Below are 21,495 nucleotides of genomic sequence, written 5' to 3' on the forward strand. Positions count from 1 at the left end.
AGGACACAGAATAGAATAAAACGTGTGTGTGAGATAGGAGGAAAACGTAACTGTTGAAGTGTTGATAAAGCTACAGCCTGCAGAGAATTTTAAATCTAGTTCAGGACAAACAGGAAGCCCACATAAAAATACCAGGAAAGATACGAGACACACATTTGGATTCAGCCAAACAATCTCGCAGCAGAACTGTGGGCTATGTGAAGCCAATTTAGTGCTGTGTAGCAATAAATCTATCAAGCAACCTGGCAGACAACACTTATTACAACCCCAGCAGGTTTGGATAAAAAAAGGATTCAGAAAACTGTATCTTAACAACCAAAAGTGAAAACAGGGTATAATCACGGCAGAAGGCAAGCGTTACTTGAGAAAGGCTGAGAAATATAACTTGCTGTCGAGCAGAGGGAAGACTTTTAATGAACTGGCTGCGAAAAAAAGCAAAGCAGTTTTGAGATAAAAGAGAAGCGGATGGAGAAAATGGAGCAGTTTCTGAAGCAGAACAGAGAAGTTGGTAGTGCTAACTAAGAAGGAAAAGAGGAGCCCGGTGCATCATGGGTCAGTGCTGCTCATCCTCTGAAACTGTATTTTCCAGCACCAGCACCAATCCCTGAGGCTCCACGAAGCAACTGCAGGCCTGGAGAAGCAGAGGAGTGAAATATCACCAAGATGTATCTCAAAGTTTGAGCCAATCCCAGGAGATTCAGAACTCGTGTCAACAGCATTCACATGCACGAAACATCCAAAAAGTTCAATTCAAACAGTCAGAAAGGATGTTTCCAAAGTTTCATCAGTGACCTAAGACCTTCCTGTGGCACTGGTCAGTTGGCAGATCACATTTCTGTGGGAAAAATCAAAAGCTGGAACGCCTCCAACTGAATGTGAAGCCATGAATACTGTATATCCTGGCAGCAGTATTGATTGCCAGAGTATTATTTGCAGCTGCAAATTTGCATTTGATATGATTCTGGGGAGAGGAGTTTGTATATTTGTCAAAAGGTTAAGTTCCCCATGCAAAGCCAAGTTTTGGGATGAGTGGTTGAAACTGTTTTACTGCATCTTCTATTTGAAGATCGCTTCTGCAGAAGGTTCGAAGGAATTAAAGCAACAATAATCTACATCTTTATATCAACAATGCATCAAATGACAATGTGTAAAGGGCTCACTCCCAGTGACAAATCCAATTCTGCAGTTCCTCTCAGCTCTAAGGAGCGTTTTAGCATCTTTCAGCTCATTGTTTTGCTTTTTCAACCCTCAACTTCACATCTTTCTTTACTCTTACAACTCTGATCAGCTTTGTTTTCGGATGCAGCTGTTTTCAGGGCACTACCTGCTCAGCTCAGGTGAACAGAAACATGTCTCAACCCATGCTAAGGTAGCTCAGTATCTGCTGGATATGGGAATAGGCAACTGTCAACGATAAATTTAGTTTTAAGGGTGATGATATGTCAGTGTTGTGTTTACAGCTTTTTTAGGCTAGGCAACAGGAAAAAAAGCAAATGCAGGTTTAACAAGACACTGGGATGATTTTCCAAGTTGGGAACCATCCGCGCCTATCAGAAAGCCTGTGGTGTTGGCCTGTTAGCTGGGTATGGTCACTGGTGGGAAATCTTCTCCACCCACACAAAGTGACAAGTCCAATCTGTCTGCACAGACAAAACTGGGCCTCTTTTTAGTCCCCTCTGGTATACACTGCTTACATCCCACAGGAAGACAGCTTAAAGTCACAAATGATTCACAAAGTAATGCCACAATGATGTCAAGTAAATCATCATAGACCAGCTATGTGGGTGAACGTGAGCATACTGGATGCAACTGACTGACACCTTACAGGATTTCTGGGTATTAAGTTCAGAACTATCAAACAGTGATTGCAGTTGAGGCGGAGATGCAAAGTTGATGAACGAAGCTTCAGACCAAACAATTCTGCTTGTTAAAGAGGCTCTCAAGTCAAATTCCTGAAAAAATGGAAGTGAGGATTTACAAGCTGCACATCTCCAAACTGCAACTGATGGTTCTGACTAACTTTGACGAGTTCAGGACAACAGCGGGAGATGATTCCCAATACCTTGCACGGGTCATCGGACACCCCAGAATACCTCTTAGTGGCTTTTAGTTGTGCTCTGCATCCACACAACAGCACACAGCAAAGTTTGTTTTATTTTTAGATTTCAATTTTCAACCGTGGTAAAGGTAAAAGGGAGAGCCAGAGTCTGTTAGATCACGTCATGTCTGTTTTGGAGGAGAGATCTGTCACTGGGGGGAAATTCAGCCGAGTTTTATTGAATCTGGACAGCAATGTCAGAGACACAGTAATAAAACACTTTGAAAGTCTCAGTTTCACCTCACCGATGGAAGGCACTTTAATGTTGTCTCATAAAAACAAACAGAGGCTCAAGGTTGCATAAAAAAGTTGTACCTGTAAAAAGGATTATTGCTTGACATGCAGGTGACTTCAGAAGACAGCAAATTCTGAAATCCATTGAAAATGTATTTGTTTTTATGTGGAGTTTTTGCAACGGTGTAAATAGAAAAACTATTGAATTTTAAAGAATATGTGAAACTGAATACGGTTCATAGTAGTGATCTGAAGAGAGCAACAAAAAGAAAATTTGAATATAAGAACAAAACTGACATGTGGGAATAAGCATTAAGGTCTTTTAGTTATGTAAAAATACCCATACTTTAATGAAAAGATACCTCAAAACAAGTAAAGTCCTGAATCCATAATTTTATTTGTGCTGAAGTATTAAAAACAAAATGCTAATTGTTTTGGGGGGTTTTTTTGGGTCACTTTGGGGCAGCACACCAAGCTGTAAAAACAGCTGCCTATTTCCACATCCAGCACTAACATCTGCATCCATTTGGAGTCGTGATTCTGTCCATCTGAAGAATGTAAGTCCCAATACTGACTCTCCTTTTAGCTTTGTTTCAGTCTCCAACAATCACTGAGCAAAATTTCTGGCTCTCTACTGACTAAATGCTGCATTTTCTTCACCAGTTAGTCGCTAACTTTGCCTGTCAGTGGTTTGGTGCTGGGCAGGTTGCATAAAGTGGGCTTTATCTGAGCTTTTTCAGCTCTAAACAGCGGCCTGATGCGGCTGGAAGTGGGTTGACTAGAGCAGTGGGGGACATAAATGCATAAAATCACTCCTTAGGGCCTGGGAGAACTGCAGAACCTGGTGATGAATCTCTGTGGATTTGTCACTGCGAGTGAAGCTCTCACACATATCCATTTAATTCTTTGTTAATATAAAAATATTAATTATTACATCTTTCAGTATCTAATAGACCATTCCCCTTCTGTTCACTCTGCTTTTATAGTCTTATAATCTTGGATTATTATTATTAGTGCCACCCATACTATTTTAATGGTGGTGTAGCAGCTGTACTTATGTAAATAAACACTACTTTCCATCTCTGAAAACTGAAATATGAATCGAACGATAATTCAATAACATCAGAATTTAATAACATCAGAATGGGGTCACATAACCACATGGCAGCAGTAGTATAATAGTTTAATAGCATCCATAAGTATAAGCAGATTACCATCTTAAACTCAACAATGAATGACATGAGTCTGCTTGCATTTTCATTTCAAAGTCTCCTATTGTAGGTGCCATCAAGATAAGTTTTCTGAGTTTGGACACAGTCCAGACTGTAATTCTTTGTGTGGATCTCACTGATATAACTGGAATGCACAACAGGACAAATGATTCCTGTAATTTCCCTCCTGTTGTGTGAGGCAGAAAAGCTACACATTAACATGAAGAGCATCTACTGCATTTTTTAATTCACTTTACAACCCAGTCACATCAGGTTGTGTTTTCACACAGCTGTCATGTGTTTGTCAGCCGGAAAGTGCTGCTTTTCTAAAAACATGTGAAAACTGTCAAATTATTAAAGACAACCGTGTCCTCAGAGGAGGACAGAAAGGAGGACAGGCCTCTTTGTACTGCGACATCACAAACACACACACACACACACGGCTGCTGTACTGTACACATTAAACACACAGGAGGGGAAGTTCAAAGCGCTAATTTGCTTATGAATTCCTATTAAATCAAGTACGCCCTCAAAACAGAACACATCACACACTCATGTCGTCACACAAGTGAACACTCATACACACTCAGACACTCACTCAGACACACACACGCTTGTGCGAAAGCAGTAATCATAGTGGGTTGTTCTGGCACTTTGACTGATGATTTTTAAACATTGTGTGTGTGTGTGTGTGTGTGTGAGAGAGAGAGAGAGAGAGAGAGAGAGAGAGAGAGAGAGAGAGAGAGAGAGAGAGAGAGAGAGAGAGAGAGAGAGAGAGAGAGAGAGAGAGAGAGAGAGTCTGTATACAGTATTTGTGGATGTGTGTAAAGCAGTATTGATTTTCCAGTAAAACACATGCCAAAAGTGCTGCAGGATGCACCATGTGACGCCGCACAAACCAATAAGTGAGCTGAGTGAATTTGATTGGCCCTGAGTGCCTGATGTGCGTTTGCCCTTACTGTGTCCCCTGTGGTGGCATGCTGTGTGTGTATTAGTGTGTGTGTTTCATAGGACATGTATGGTGTGAGTACAGAGTGCCATTTCATTACTGACTGTAGACATTAATCTGACTAAGCGTAGTCATCATTATCCTTATTCTGACTCATACGGTAGCATTCGCTGCCTCCACCCAGCGATGGTGTTGAGTTGATGAAAATGGCAGTGTTGATGAAAATAAAGTCTCTGCACTTCTTTAAACTACGGTAAAGAGAATAAAGTCTACACTAATTAGGCTCTACCCGTTATGTAACCGTCTGAAGCATAAACTCATGCACGTACACACAGTGTGCGACACAGTTCAACATCCTCACTGACAGTTTATGCCAGCTAAGAAGGCATCACGGGCTTCTAAGGTCTAAAAAAAAGCGATTTTATCACAGAACTCAGCAACGGCTCTTTACTTCAATCCTAAAATATAAAAAAATACAAAGGTACTGTTCTCCACTCTTTCCACCTTTCATCTTGCGGCTCTCGGTGCTTAAACTCAGGCCCTGGCTTCATAATGCCTCTGCAGCTAACTGCCTCTGATCTTCACACTGAATTTCATATAGCCGTCTGAACCGACGGGTACGCTGGGTTTTCAACACTCCCTCTCACAAACCCACAATCTAATCTCGGTTGTCGAGTGCATGGGCCTCTTACAGCTTCTTAACACCTAAACTAGGTCTTGAACAGCGTGTATGATTATGCAAAGTTATGAATATTCCATGAAGATTTTTTTTTCTCAGGGCTGGTACATAGACAGCAGAGTGTGTGGGGAGGTCAGAGCCGTGCGGGTTGACTTTGATTTACCCAGAGGGAATCATTACCTTCCTCATCGAAAGCAATTGTTCCGTTTAAACAGCGACGTAACCTCAGTCCAGCTGACAGACATAATGAGGAAAATAAGCTGCCATGTGGAAATGAATTCAATTAATTGGCACTGATTGTAGACTTGGTTATAACTGCAAATGAAACAGCTTGAAATGTATTATAATTTTTAAATGATTTGACTGTCATTCAAGCTCAGTATAATTTATGAATATACAGCTGTCCAAACATTTTGTGGCCTGAAGTAACCCAGTGTTGAAGGCAATTAGGTTTAGCTGCTATTTACATGCACCAAGTGTGCAGGATAAATGCCAAAACCCTGGCTAAGGTCAAATTCAGGATAAGATGTTTCTATGCATCTTCAATATCCCATCACAGATGAGCAAAGATAATATTTCAAACATCACCAAGGAAACAGACGAGGCATACTGCAATAAACAAGCTTATCTAATGAAAAATAAATTTTAGGCTAATATCACTATACTGCAGCTGTTACATCATCATTCTCAGATGGGTCTCTGGAGCTGAAATATGGTGTTTTCATTTACCAAACAGAAACCTATAAACCTATGGCACAAATACAGCAGTGCCAGTCCGTCCTTCATTACCACAGAGGTGCTCTTGAGCAAGGCCCTTAACCCACAACTGCACCAGTGGAGCTGCTCACTGATCATCAGATCAGACTGTGTACTGTACCGGTTTACTGGGCAGCTTCCAGATGTGAATGTGTGCAAGTGTGATCCTTGAGTACAAAAAAAAAACATTGTTATTGAATGTAACCAGACGCAGAGTCATCCAATATCAGCATTATATCTGCCGATGTGTTTGTGCCGGGATCAGACTACACGATACTTTTGTCTTTGAGGATGGTCACCATGTCAGATCTAATGATCACAGCACCATAAACTCTACAAGACTATACACGTATGACCCCAACCAATCACAGCACCTCTTATTTCACGATCACGCAGCAGTTCAGATGTCATCGTGGAGGTGGGTGAAGCAACTGTCAATCAAACTGATGGAAGCATCGTGTGTGATGCTGGGGGTCGTGTGTGCCAAAAAAACACTCACTCCTCCTCCACCTCTTCACCATGTTCACCTGACTGCGCCCTGGAGAGAGCACCTGATTGGTAAATGCTCAGGAACATGTCATGTGAGATATTATTGCAGTAGTAGTAGGAACAACAGCCAAAACTACAAAATAAACCCCGAGTCATGTTCCTGTGAGGCCACTGTGGCTCAGGCAACAGCTGCAGAGACTGAAGCTCACTGCCGAATAGCTTAGAAAGGAGAAAAAAATGTGGCTGTTCAACACACAACTGTGACTTCAAGGTCACATGACACATCAGAAACACGGGTGGAGAGACACCCGGACAGACGGGTGCACACCGTGATGGAGTGAAGGGGGGAGGTGAGCAGCTGCAGTGCTACGTGGTGGAGGCCAAGCAGCTATAAATCCTTCTCGCTCACAGTCAGCCCTTAAGAAGCAAGGGCTGATTAAATTTTCATTCTGTCTCTCGCGTTCCTTCCCTCTCCTCCTCCTTTCTCTTTAAGATGCTATGGTAGAAATAAATCCCTGCCGCCTGCCTGTTGGCCTGTTTCGAGGCTGCAACAACCTCCTGTGGGTACAAGGAACTCTTCAATGTGTAGCTAAAAAAAGCCTCTACCCAACAAGACTCATCTGAACAAATTGATTTTTCTGATTCTGAATTGAATAGTGGAACAACTGGAGACTGGGCTTAAATGAATGATACAAAGACAGCTTGACCTTTGAGGGCTCACTCCATAATCGGTCTGATTGTATAAAAGCTTTGCAAGGACAGCGGAGAGTTCACGCAGAGACACCGTACCTTGTTTTTATTTCATTCTATTTCAGTGACAGAAGAAAAATCAATCTCCTCGTTCAAGGCTCCCGAGGCTGGAGGCAAGAGTGTGGAGAAATCACTCAAGCATCCTCACTTTCAGAGAAGAGTCTGCTCCTGAGGCCACATTGTGCGAAAAGCAAACTCAAGACTCCGAAGGGTGAAGACGGACTGAGCCTTTCTACACCTTCTATCTGTTGCACATGAAATTTTTGGTTTTCATTTCCTTGAACAGATACAGCAATTACAGAGCTGATGATAACAGCGCTGCTAGTGATGGCGACGATGGCGCAGCTGTTATCGAGTGTCATGCTTTTGTTAATTTTTTTCATCAGCTGAGTCAGGAAGACAGCTTCTTTCACTCCCTTTTCTGTTTTTTTTTTCTCACGCTGTCAGTCTTTTCCATATTTGACATTTCCTGTCTCTTCACTTCAAATTTAACCAATCAGGAAATGAAACGCTTCACACGTCCGCCCCTACTGCTCCGGAGGGATATTTCCAATTCCAGAGTTGACGCTTCATCTCTAGAGTTGTTATTATCAGGGACAGTGCATGCTCTCCATCATACTCCATCTATTATTTGTTGCCTCCACAGGGGGGTTCACCACCTCATGAAAATCATTTCATGATGGGGGTCATGCCAAAATCTTTTTTTTTTTTTGTCAATTCAATCGCGCAGCTAGACAGAACTCCTAAAAGCACAAACCTCCACCAGCCCTGAGCAATTCTCTCAACTTGTTGTCACAAAATTCGATTTTCTGACCTTGAAGAATTACTAATCGTGTCCAAACTCCCATCAGTTCCATTTCAGCTGTGAAATAATGACTGACATTTCACATTGGCATCATCGGCTAAATTTACTCAATTGTTCCTTCTGTCCATCAAATTTCCTGGGAATTTGTTTATGTTTGTGAGGTGCTGCTGACAGACTGAATCAAAGGAACAGGACTGTAAGGATGGAAAAATAAAGCACCAATGATGTGGTGACCGTACACTCAGCCCATAGAGTAAACTTTTGAGTGTCTGTTGTCATCATGTCAGCATTTCATCAGGCCAATGAAAAGGTATGAGTCAGTGCTTTAACATATCATGAACATATCAGTTCACAAGGCTAATGTGTGAAAAACAAGCATGACTTTGGACACTCAATGATAATAGTAGCAATAATAAAATAATAGGAATCAATCTCTGTATGGGAGGACAGGATGTAAAGCACCGGCAACAACGTTAATTAAGAAAAAAAGACTAGTACAAAAAGGAATGGAAAGATATTGTCTTTTAAAACATACCTATCTTTACGTTAAAGTGGCCAGATTAACTGATGAGAATCACATTCTCCTTCCTACAGGTTCAGAAAATTCTCCAACTCTTCATCATTTTAAAAGATGCATCGTCTTAAAGGCTCAACACAGGCGTTGTAATTTATTCTGCATGACTGGACCTCTGCTCATGAGGTGACCTCACTCTGTGTGCTAATAGCTGTTACTTTATTACAGCAGACACAGTATGAAAAGTGTTGCTCTGCAGCAGGTGAATGAAGTGTTACAGAGAGCCAGCATGCACAATACCAGGGCCCTGAAACTGAGGAAGATGAAGAACGAAATGTCTGTTTTGTCCTGCCCAAAAAACTGCGAGGCTAACAGGAGAGTGAGGGTGATGTCAATCAGTTCTGCCATAATAAGTCTATTAATTCTTGAGTTATGGCCAAAAACAATTTTATAAGATCACAGTGACAAAATCCAATCAGTTCATCCTAAGTCCAAGTGAACCATGAAGTGAAATCCCCTCCAGATGTTCTTGAGATACTGTTTTAATGGAATTATTTTCTGCTAACAATCCCACAATGCTATGCAGCCCCTTTTTATAGATGCAAAAAGTATATATAGTTTATAGATGCAGTCATGCAACTACAGCTACATCTGTCAGTGATGACATAAAATGACAATATGCTCACTATCGATGTGAATTATTGAGCGTGTGTGCTGTAAACTGTGTAGCGCAAGAGTGGACTAGAGCTTGTACTCATGCATATATACACAGTATATATATACAGTATTTACAATATGTTGCCAAAAGTATTGGCTCACCTGCCTTGACTCGCATATCAACTTAAGTGACATCCCATTCTTCATCCACAGGGTTTAATATGACGTCGGTCCACCCTTTGCTGCTTCAACTCTTCTGGGAAGGCTTTCCATAAGGTTTAGGAGTGTGTTTATGGGAATGTTTGACCATTCTTCCAGAAGTGCATTTGTGAGGTCAGAGTAGGCCTGGCTGTCAGTCTCCCACACCCAAAGGTGTTCTATCGGGTCGAGGTCAAGACGTGCAGGCCAGTCGAGTTCATCCACTCCAAACTCTCTCATCCATGTCTTTATGGACCTTGCTTTGTGCACTGGTGCACAGTCGTGCACAGTGTTGGAACAGGAAGGGGCCATCCCCAAACTGTTCCCGCAAAGTTGGGAGCATGGAATTGTCCAAAATCTCTTGGTATGCCGAGTTCCTTTCACTGGAACTAAGGGGCCAAGCCCAGCTCCTGAAAGACAACCCCACACCATAATCCACTCTCCAATAAACTTTACACTTGGCAAAATGCAGTCAGACAAGTACTGTTCTCCTGGAAACTGAGAAACCCAGACTCGTCAATCAGATCACCAGATGTTGAAGCGTGAATCGTCACTCCAGAGAACGCGTCTCCACTGCTCTAGAGTCCAGTGGCGGCATGCTTTACACCACTGCATCCGACACTTTGCATTGCACTTAGTGACGTTTGGCTTGGATGCAGCTGCTCGGCCATGGAAACCCATTCCATGAAGCTCTCTACGTGCTGTTCTTGAGCTAATCTGAAGGCCTGAAGTTTGGAAGTCTAAAGCGATTGATTCTGCAGGAAGTTGGCGACCTCTGCGCACTATGCGCCTCAGCATCCACTGATCCCACTGCGTCATTTTACGTGGCCTACCACTTCGTGGCTTAGTTGCTGTCGTTCCCAATCACTTCCACTTTGCTATAATGCCACTGACCGTTGACCGTGGAATATTTAGGAGCGAGGAGATTTCACGACTGGACTTGTTGCACAAGTGGCATCCTATCACAGTACCACGCTGGAATTCACTGAGCTCCTAGTGACCCATGCTTTCACAAATGTTTGTAGAAACAGTCTGCATGCCTTGGTGCTGGATTTTATACACCTGTGGCCATGGAAGTGATAGGAACACTTGATTTGAATTATTTGGATGGGTGAGCAAATACTTTTGGCAATATAGCGTATATATACATACACATTTGCACAAGCTTGCAGTGATATCCATCTTACCAGTGGTGATCAAATTTGTCATCACCCTTTAATTTAGTCTCTGGAATTAGCCTACAGGTCATGAGTAAAATACAGACACAGTGCTCGAGGTGCGAAACTTGCTGTTTTGAGGTGTAGTTTAACATTCAGTTTGAAACTGTAGGGTGAAGAGTAGAACATCATCCTCAGACCTGCATTATCACCTCACTGTATCTTCTCTTTAGCACATAAGATACCTAAAAGAGTTGGGTATCCAAAACCTCAGCAAATAAACCCAAAACTCCCAGTGCTACTGGATATTAATCAAATGAGAAATTATACGTGTGTGTGTGTGTGTGTGTGTGTGTGTGTGTGTGTGTAATTGGGGTCAATTTACCCCTTAAGAAATATCAATTTTCCTCTTTTCCCTTATTACAAGTAATGCAGAGGCTCACTGGTCAACACAGAGCGAGTTGAGTTTCTCGCATTACACAACATCTGGAGGGAAGCATGCACACACAGATGTTTACTGCAAGAAGCTGCATACCTGCACACATCTACATGTAGGACTCCATGCTGTGAATTCGTACATTAAGATGTACACACTTTACAAACATCGCATGACTCCATATTGAGCACCATGTGCACACACGAATGAGCTCTGAGCATGAGAAGTGTTCTCATGACACTTTGTACATCAAAGCGCTTCTCGTGTGAGACTGCCGGAAAATAATTAACCTTCCTGAAACACACCGGCAAGGAAACACGCAACCTCTCACAGCCCCCACAGATTAGAAAAATACAAAGTGTGGCTAATTGGGATTATAAAAATCTATTTATCCAGAAGAGCTTCTGCCTACCCGTATGATTTGTAACAGGGCCCTGCCATGCATAATGTATTAAATGTACGAGCTGGGGAAATATTTATGATCTGCATATGAAACCTCTCTGACTTCCAGTCTCTCAATATTCCTCACTCAAACACACACACACTCACACATATTTGAGAAATGATAAACTCCAGAATGCAGCAGAGAAGAGCTGTCTGTTACACTGATGGAAGGGAGTGAAGCATTGAGTGTTTGTATGCGTTTCATGCATTATGTGTGTGATAAAGCTGCTGAGGTGCATAACAGCTCAGATAAGGACTCTGTCGGAGATGTTTAGTCTGGTTAGCTCAGTTAGCGTCACAAAAACAACCAGCCGTAGCTAAGACAGAGGAGTGTCAGTCATATCATTAGAGTTTGTCTTCCTTGCATAATAAAGCTGTTTCTGTGTTTCTGCCTGGCAACAGTGTGAGCAATGACAGTCTGCCAGCGGAGACATTTAACATGACAGCAGGCATCATTGCACAGTCTACCTGCAGTGAAGAGTCTCTGAGGTAAAAATGCATCAGAAACAACAAATATTGCAAAGATGAATGACAACACTATGAGAAATAAGGTGTTTGGCAAAAAAAACAATGAGCATTTCATTATGAAACACAACATTAAAGCTGATCATTTAAGGTCACTGCCTTCCAGCATCAGAGTACTCTCATAGTTCTGGTTTGTATGTAACAGTGTGGTATGTAATAAGCAAAGCTTCCATCTGATTTCTTTTTCTTTTCCCCTGTCAGTGTGAAAAGCTCCAGCAGTGCATAATCACAGCGGCACAGAGAAGTACAGAGCAGAGTGCAGCCAAGCGGAGTGATGCAAAACGAGCCACTGCTGCTTTAATGCCGAGAACATGTGCGGGGATGATGCAGTGCTGCCCCCCCCAACCCCGCTAACCTTGGATCAATTCCAGCCAGAGTCCTCCTCCTGCTACACCTCTGATCACCTGAGCGCTTCAGACAAAAGCAGAAAATGGAGCAGTATGATGGCGCAAAGAAGGACAGCTGAGGTCTGAGGATGAGAAGCTGGCATGAATTAAAGCTGCAGCCAGGGCCGGGTACGAAATTTGACACTTTTATGGCGCCAACGTTAATGCTTCAATATTATGAGTATCAAAAAACACCTTGTCACTCGGTACTAAGAAGGAGATCTCACTGGCGTCAGTGAGCCAATGAGCATGCTTGTACTCAGATCTAATATGCTGCTGACTGGCTGGCTAACATTACAAATTTCACAAACATCACGTTGGATTAGGCAGAGGACATATTCCATCACTGTCTTCATTTTAGTGCAGTTATCCAGGTGGAGTAAAGCAAAAACAGCTTCTCCAGCTGCTCCCAGACCTCTGAGCAGCTTCCTCCTTTGAAGTGAGAAATTATACGATCATGTGTGATGTAATTTCATTTTGCTAAAATGGATTTTTTAAAAATGGTCAGATTCAGAGATCGGTATCAAAGTCAAGGTATCGGCAATATCAGCAATCGATACCGGTATCGAAAATCTTCGAACAGCCGTAGCTATAGCAACATGAAACTTTTATCCAGTAACAGTACTGATGGTGCTGTTCTGCTCCACCTCTGGTCACTTATCTTGATGAAAGGGGTGCCAGCATCCAGCACGAGGCTGAGGTAACCAGTGCTGTAGCCAAAAGCGATACTGACAATGTTTTGAGACATTTAGCCTTGCTCCACTTTTCTCCTCTCTGCTTTCTTCATGCACAAATGGAATTGTACATGAACTGCTAATGGAGTGGCTAATAATGGAGACTACAATAAAAATAGTGTAACGGAGATTCTGGTCACTGTGAATCAGTGCTCATGGTCATTTTGGTAGGTTGTGGCTTATTCTTGATACAGCATTTCTTAAGAGTGAAAACTTGAAGCCATGTTCTTTGGATTAATGACACGTTACAGATTATTTGAAAGTAGACTTACTACTTATGGCTGGCTGATTAAAATCCATTATTGTACATTGGGACAGTTTCACTCCACTAACACAGTCTAGTGTGTCTATGGTATATGCACACAATGCCTTGAAAAAAAGTGCAGGAACACTTGTACTATTCTTTTTAAGAAGTTATTGCTTACATTATTACCTACGCTTCATGAGTGTTCCCATCATCAGGGGCTGAAACCATCACTTTGCTTTTACCAAACCTGCAGTAGCACTGTGTGATTTTCTTACGTGTGGAGACATATCCCTCTTAATACATTTAAGGGTCATGTTTTGACACAAACTAAATTGAGCAGAAGTGAACTGTGGCTTTGGGAACCTTTTGGAATGAATCTCGGAAAAGTTATTTACTGCAGAGGACGCGGCGGAGCGCGCTGCCGTTCATTCAATTTGTCAGAGTTTGGAAACTGATGAGCTGAGCAATGGTGTGCGAGCAAGAGTCCTTATGACACCAAGCAGCTGATATCAAATAAAGCAGGTTGTAGCACAGCAAGCGTTCTCATCTGTCAACCGTCATCAAAGTTTCCACAGGTATTACATCTGACTGCCGCCATGCATTAAACATGAGCTCTGTGCTTAAGTGCTCCATGAGCCTTGTGGAATTCAACACAATTACGAGTCAAATCTACTAAAAATTGCCGTATGCAGGATACACAGTGCAGTCATTCTCCTGTCACATGTAATAAAGCTCTGCAAGGATAAATATTCAGTACACATTTTATTGTTTTGATCATTCAATGCAACCCCAGATTTGGAATATGTCGCTGTGACAACGTTTTGCCTCCAAATCAGCTGTAAGACATCAGGTTTGCTGCATGTGATTGTATGGATGTGGAGCAGCAGCATGCCAGAACACCATCTCACCACCAATCCCTCCTTTGAGCTGAAACTGCATCGGCCCTGCAATCACATTTATATTCAACCTCAGTAAGAGTCTAAATGTGACTGATTACCTGCTCTCCGTCTTCCACCCTCGTATATGCAGGTAACACGAGCGAGCAGCAACATTGCTTTTCTTCTGACTCGGTGCATCACGAGAAACTTTCCTGTCTGGGGACGGACGCTAAACTTTTAATCAGATTGGGAGAGTGCAGCCTCTCAGAGCTCTGATCCTCAGCCAACTCCTCCACTCTCAGAGGCCACAGGAGACAGACAGGAGGCAGGCCATACTGTAGCTAATCAGCACAATCAATCACTCGAATCGATTAAGGCAGATAAATGATAATCAGCGGAAGATTTATCAATGCGGCCAGCCATTCCATTCCTCGATGTCCAGCTCGGGTTATTAGACTCCAGGGGTCTGATTCCTCCGTTTAAAGCCAAGAAAATATGCTAACAGGTCGTCTTATGCTCATCGACGATTCCTCATCCCTCCAAATGTCAAAAAAAAATGAAGTGGGGCATCATTTATAGGATTTCTGTTTTTTAAAAATTTCAAACTGATCTTCAATTACAGCACCTGTATCAGAGCAGCCAGTGGGTATTTTTTGCATCATCACTTCAGGTTTCTCCAAAATCAGACTGGTGTTCACTATTCTGATACTGACTGAAATGTGTCCGTAGAGTAGTAGGTGTAGAAAACTGCTACTATAACTGTCACGTACCAAAATCTGGTTTATCCAGACATATCAGATGCAAAACAAGTTATCACTTTGCAAGTCTTTTAATGTTCGCTTTCGATGACTGCAAGGAAACAACTGCAGGATTGACTCGACAAAGTAATCTAACAGGAATGTGCACTTGCATGTATATGATCAGCCAACACAGTCCCTTGTAGGATGTTCAGCCCATTGTGTTGTGGCAAAGGTTGAGTCAGGTTAAACCTCTTTGCTTGATGACCTGTGTTTTGCCATTTTATGCTCATTAAAACAAACGGGGGGGGGGGGGGGGGGGTTGCCTGAACACAGTCTTACTTTGGATAATGCAAGGGAAAAAAAAGTTTGCTGACCTTCATTTATCAGGCCGGCACACATCTCGAGTCAAATCCTAAAAAACCCCTAAATGTCTGCATGCAATCACCATCAGCATGCAATGAGGGGCTCTGATGAAATGCGAACTCCATGGTAACAAATGAGTTTGGACATTTATTTCCTACATTTTATACTTTTTAGTGATTTTTACTCAGTTTATTCTTTGATCTGATAATTCCTGATTTAAACTTCCTGTACATCTGTTTGTATTTAGATGCATTACACATTTTTTTTAGCTTTTTGCTAAATGAAAGTGGTTTGTAGAGAGGCACAAAAAGGTTTTGAAAAAAAGGGTTGTTTTGGTATCCATACCAACACTCAGGTATCATATTGGCTGTACTGAACATTTCTGAATGACAACCAGCCTCACCATCACTACAGTGATGCTTTGTTTGATGCATGTCTTTATAATGTATGTCCTTCTATTTTTATGTTGTCTTTAGCAACCATCACACTATTTAGAAACACAGAGATTAGCTATGGGAGCCGCCTCACTTGTTGTTCCTTTTGGTTACAGATTTATGGGAGGAAATATATGAAAAGAAAAGATTATCATATGCTATCTTGGCACATGCTCGTGTTAATTAGTTACTGGCTGCAGCCCAGTAATTTTCCTTTATTCCCCAGAGACCTCTGGACACTACTGGTGCATCTAAATTGTGGCAAAAAAGGCCATCATGCTACAATTTGTAAAAGAGTATAGAACGATGACAGAAAAGGGTCATAAACGCAGACGATGTTTAATTCGTAGCAACAGCACTATGGGCTGAGTGACTCAGAGATGTTTAGCAGCTGGAAGGGTTTGAGTTCAAACCCCACAAATCTCTCTGTGCTTCACGGACCTTTTTATCTCCACTGGTGTGTCACTGCACGCTGATTATTAGGCAACAGACTTGACACTTACTCAGATGTTATTTCAATGCCTGACTGACAAACACAGACACACAGTGAGAAAAGTACTAACTGCTGATATGTTCCCATGGTAACACGGACCAATAGATCTCAGCTATTGACTGAGGATGGAGATCTCTGTAGACCTGTTAAAGAAAACACCTACACGCAAACACACAGTCTGTGCGTGCCCACAGACGCAAATGGTCACACACACGCACATATTGTACATAAATCACACACACGCCAGTTAGGCATCAGCCTCCAAAACATCTTTCTTGTTATAAATGGAGATGGAGAATACAAAAATACAATGAGAAGACCTGAAACAGCTGAATGCTTGAGCAACCAGGTAAGAGAGAGACAGGCAAATCTCCCCAAGCCATGCTGTGGAAAAGCTCACTCTTAAGTGGCACAGCAGCATGATATAAAAGAGGATATGTTGAGAGTGAGTGGGCGATTTGCTCTGATTTAACTGGGGAGGCTGGGCAGATAAACTGTCTTTTTCCAAATACTTTGGCAAGCTTCTCCATATTCTGTCGCTCTGCTTTCATTCTCAAATCTGCGCTTAACAAGAGGATATGCATTTAATACATTTGTGCTAATCGCAGGAACGCAGACGTTCTTTGTTACCCTCAAATGACACCCTGAGTAGTAGCGGCATGTTTTCCACAGACAGCCAGTGTTTTAATTTTTTTCTAATTTGAGGGTTAACAAGAGAGAATGCTACGGTGGTAATGAGAGAGAGTGTTCTTCTGACTTTCTCTCAGTGTGCAAGCTGAGCCTGTCAATCACTGACAGCAACATTACGTAATCATTTTACATTAAACTAACTGCTTCAAAATCACTCTGATGGTACACTGGCTTGTAACCTCTTTCATTCCCACTCTGGGCCCTGAACGCCTCTTCTTGCACTATGTAACTTGGGCTGAGCTGGTATGATCTGCTGCGAGAAGCGTGTAACACTTTACGACACTACGCCACACACCACCAACTATGCCGCTGATTTGGGTGAAACTGGATCATCTTATGAGGAAAATGTTTTGTGATTTCCCCTCGGATGTCCTGCGGCTGCTCTGCAGCCTCCACAAACATCATCACAGAGGCAAAGAGGCCGAGGAGGTTGTTGACGGAGGAAGCTAAGAAGGAAAAAGAGAGAGCAAGTGAGCAAGAGACCGGACAAGAGTAAATCTCAAACTGGCTTTTAGGGGTTGACGAGAGCTTTGTGAAATAAAAGGCTGCAGACACACCCCGAGCTGGCCTTCTTGCTGTTGGACTAGTCAGTAATATTAGCTGTCTTGCTAAGTCAGCTCTCTAGTTCTTGATCCTAAGTAGTGTAATTATAATGAACACAGCTGTCCATATTTATGACAGTAGTGTATCAGTGAATTGCACTAAGAAACTGTCGGGGCACCAAGTCACACAAAAGACAAATTCTTGCATTATGTTGCTCTATATACTTATCAAAATATAAAATACAGTTTACTGTCCATCAGAGCTGCCAGTAAACCATCCAACAGTTCATTCAGAGCTATGATGTGACCTTTAGAAAAGTAAGGACGATGACGTTGAGGTCTTACTACTTTAAAAAGTTATAAAGTACTAGTGTGTACTAATTATTTAAATAGATAAAAGAGCCGTCACCGTCTGTTAATCAGTGCTACAATGAGAGTTACAAATATCTTCCAACGAACAGACAAGATGCAACATTTAGGAAAGAGAATGATTTTATGGAGACCGGAGAAGTTTCACTTAATTGCCACCACATATTGCAAACACCCAACAATTTCTTTGAGGCCAGATTAAATAGAATTATTAGCAAACATGACAAGAAGCATTTAAACTCTGCCTGAACTGTGACGCTGAGCTAATGTAAGGTAGCGTATCTAAAGCAGAGTCTGGCTGGGGGCTGACTTAGCTTCTTTGTGTATTGTGTATAGTGACAGCTAAGGTACATACAACTTTTTGTGTTGTTTGGGTTAAATTGGACTGTTATAACTGAGAAAAATTAATGGAGAGACTTTCAAAACCCTGCACAGCTGTCTGTGGAACATCCTGAGTAAAACTGAGTCATTATTCCTGGAAAGAGACAAGACATTTGACATTTAGGCTTTTCAAATGTCACCTTCAGTGCAGCCAACACCAAAGCTGAAATACCAATCACACACAGTGGGAAATGGCATCAGAAGAGTTGCCAGTATCTCCAAATATGTCAACTTTAAACTACACATGGCTAGTCACTAACAGGGTTAGGTGGAAAAATCCTTCAATAGCCAGTTGCGTCTCTAAGCCCCTCTGAACTTGGCTTTGCTTATTTCTTGATGCATTTAAGATTTGATATTCATTTGTTTTCAAGAATTTGCCAAAAGTACCAACGCAAACTTGACTACATCCAGTCAAGGCCTCTAATGCTCTGGGCCAAGATGAAATGGTGGTATGTCAGTATGAAACGCTGTATGCTGCTGGATCAGTGTATAATGACATAATCGGTGTCCTGGAAGAAACATAAGTGTAAGGATAAAATTGAGAAACAAATTTCTGAACAGGATTCAGGCTGTAAGTGTTGACAGCTCCAGGTTTAGCTGCTGTTAAATGCTGTGAATGAAAACAAGTTACCAAATGTGTGACTTATATAGTGGTGCCTCCTGCCAGGTGAAATCAATACATTTACTATATCATGTGTGATCAATACAGACACACTTCATGTCAGTCATTTCAGACTATCCAAAGCTTGTGCCACAACAATAGCAACCAGTTATTCATTCAAAGTATCAGTAATGAATAATAAATAATAAGCCTGCTTAATATTCTGCCACATTGAGTTGTATATGTGTGATGTGTTCTATTGATAAATTATGGCAAAAATAATACAACTATAATTGGCTGGTTGACTCAACATTTCTGCCATCTATCAGTCACACTGGCCACTGCGGCTAGGCTAACAGTAGCCATGTTAGCTGAGGCTAGCTCTAATATTAGACGGACATAGATATGAAATGGCTTTACTGTCATGTCCAAAGAATCGCTCATACGCATCCTGTCCCTGAACACATCCCAACAACAGAGCCACACAGAGTTTTACATTCCTTTACTTACGGCTCCATGTTGCGCTAACATTGTCAGCAAAGACAGAATAAAATATACAACTACGGATCTCTTATCGAAAAACTAGTTCACTGGAATTGCATTATTTATATATTACATATTATTATGATGGGGGCGGCAATGCTGTGACACTTTGAAGCGGAACCTGCCGTCAGGAGGCGGTATGCGCCGCTGGAACGCGAGCGGAATGCCGCGCTGTGAGTCGGTATCTGCCGCTGAGCCGCTGGTGGCAAAGCGTCAGCCACATCTCGCGCTTACTCTATTTTTGTTTTCCTCGGATGGCCTCGAAGACACGGAGGTCGTGAATTAGTTATGTGCGCCGACTGTGAAACGTCCCCCATGGATCTTGTTCGAGGTTGGCGACCTCGGGGCTCAAAGCTCCATGAATGAATAAAAAGTTTCCTCCTTGATGCAAAGAAACGGCCGCGGTGAGTGTGTTGCGGCGGCGCGGCGCAGCGCTGCGGTCCGCCGTGCGCTCCGGCTCCGTGTTTTGGGGACGTGACATCGTTTAGGGCCCGTGTGCGACCACAGCGATGTTTTAAATGCATAGCAAACATATTAACAAGCCGATCGGAGCAATAAATCACATAAGTGTAAATATCTAGGCAATGAAAATAACAGCTCAGCCCTCAGAGATCACTAAAACAGCTGCAGGCGCATCAAAATGACTGCCATATCTTATACAACCCAGCTGTTGTTTTTAGTGGCTTTCACTTATATCTAACAGTCTGATGATATCTTCCACTCACAGATCTCTTGTTTAATACATAACTACATTAATAACATGATATAATGACAACAAGCCATCTTGAGACTGGAATGGGAGTCAGAGCATTGAGCGCCAGTCAGCCTGCTGAGCATGTGGTGTTTAAGGTTTATTTCTATGATTATGAGGAATAAAGGACCACTCTAACAGGTCGGGAGAAAACACAGCATCAGTGTCTTACCTTCAGCGGCCAAGGAGCTCTGTATCATCAGCATCAGCACCGCGCCGACGGCCACAACCCGCCGGGCCAGCGTCCCATCCAGCGCCCGCATCCTCTTCCCGTTCCTCGGCGAACAGACGGCCACCATCCCCGCATTCAGGAACCATGCCGTCGGAGAGGAAAAGCGGGGGTCTCCTGTATTATTTACCCCTCCAACCCCGGGGCCACCGCTACAGCTGCTGGAGAGGAGCGCATGTTTGGGAGCCATTGGTCAACCAATTAATCCCGAATGGAAAGCATCTAACGGCGCTGCTGTGGCGAAAGGCATCCGATCAACGTGCCCCCGGTGCGGACAAGCAGGGCTCCGCTCTCCATGAGCCTGCTGGAGGCTGTGGAGATGGATAAAGAAGCAATGAGTCTGTTGTGTTCCTTTGACGCGTCTCTGTTTCTGTGTGTACGCGCGCTGTGTGAAGTCTGATGTCCCTACTGCGACCGCCAGGCGCTCTCCATCTCCGCTGGCAGCCGCATCAATGCGCTCACAAAACACCGGAAAACATCTTATTCTGCCTTCAAAATAAACCGCTTCAGCTGGTCGGGGAGCGCATTTGATAAGGAGCGGTGAAAAGGCACTTAACGCGCTGACAGCGCGCGGTGAAGTCTGTTCAGGATATGTTTGGTATGTACAGTTGTATAGTTTAGAGACATTACAGTTAAAAAAAATAAAGCTGTGACAAACTGGGCTGTGGAGTTCAAAAGACGTGGGAGTTTTCCAGGTGAAGCAAAGCTGCATTATGGGAAAAGTAGGATCCAGCATTTTTGGCAAAAGTCACAATATCTCAGTCTCTGCTGATTCCATTTTGATCACTCTGGTTTTAATCTGTCTCTTGTTACTACTCCAGCTTCATGGACACCTCACACTAAATTGCTGGAGTTCACCTCCAAAGGCTTCGTGGGCAGAATCAATATAACCTGGAACAACAGCCTAAACTTCAGTGTGAGGGGACAAGGGCTGGAAGTAACAAATGACATTTACTTTTGTTATTGTAACAGTCCGTGTGTGTGTGTGTACTTATCTTATATGACTGGGTACATTCAACGGCCCAGTGTCAGGGAGAGCAGTGCAAAAACACACAATAAATAAAGGATGATGTTAATCATGATGGCTAAAGGTTAGCATCACTAACCTCAGTATAGTTAAAAAGAGGTTACATCTTCTTTAATCAATCACTGCAGCACCTAATGCAGCACCTGGTGAGCACACTGAGCGACTCAAATAAAACACACCAAAGA

At 42.6% G+C, this 21,495-nt stretch overlaps 1 protein-coding gene across 1 annotated transcript in view; it reads right to left on the minus strand.

Moving 5' to 3' along the window:
• Window positions 1-20,473, minus strand: part of kiaa1549la (KIAA1549-like a) — a 110,305-nt gene extending 89,832 nt beyond the window's left edge. Inside the window, exon 1 of the mRNA XM_041939241.1 lies at window positions 20,227-20,473. Within this exon, the coding sequence (XP_041795175.1) occupies window positions 20,227-20,473 (247 nt within the window). The remainder of the gene's footprint in view (window positions 1-20,226) is intronic.
• Between the last annotated feature and the right edge of the window lie 1,022 nt (window positions 20,474-21,495).

Source organism: Chelmon rostratus, chromosome 6 (genome assembly GCF_017976325.1).
Source record: "Chelmon rostratus isolate fCheRos1 chromosome 6, fCheRos1.pri, whole genome shotgun sequence".
NCBI classification, from domain to species: Eukaryota; Metazoa; Chordata; class Actinopteri; order Chaetodontiformes; family Chaetodontidae; genus Chelmon; species Chelmon rostratus.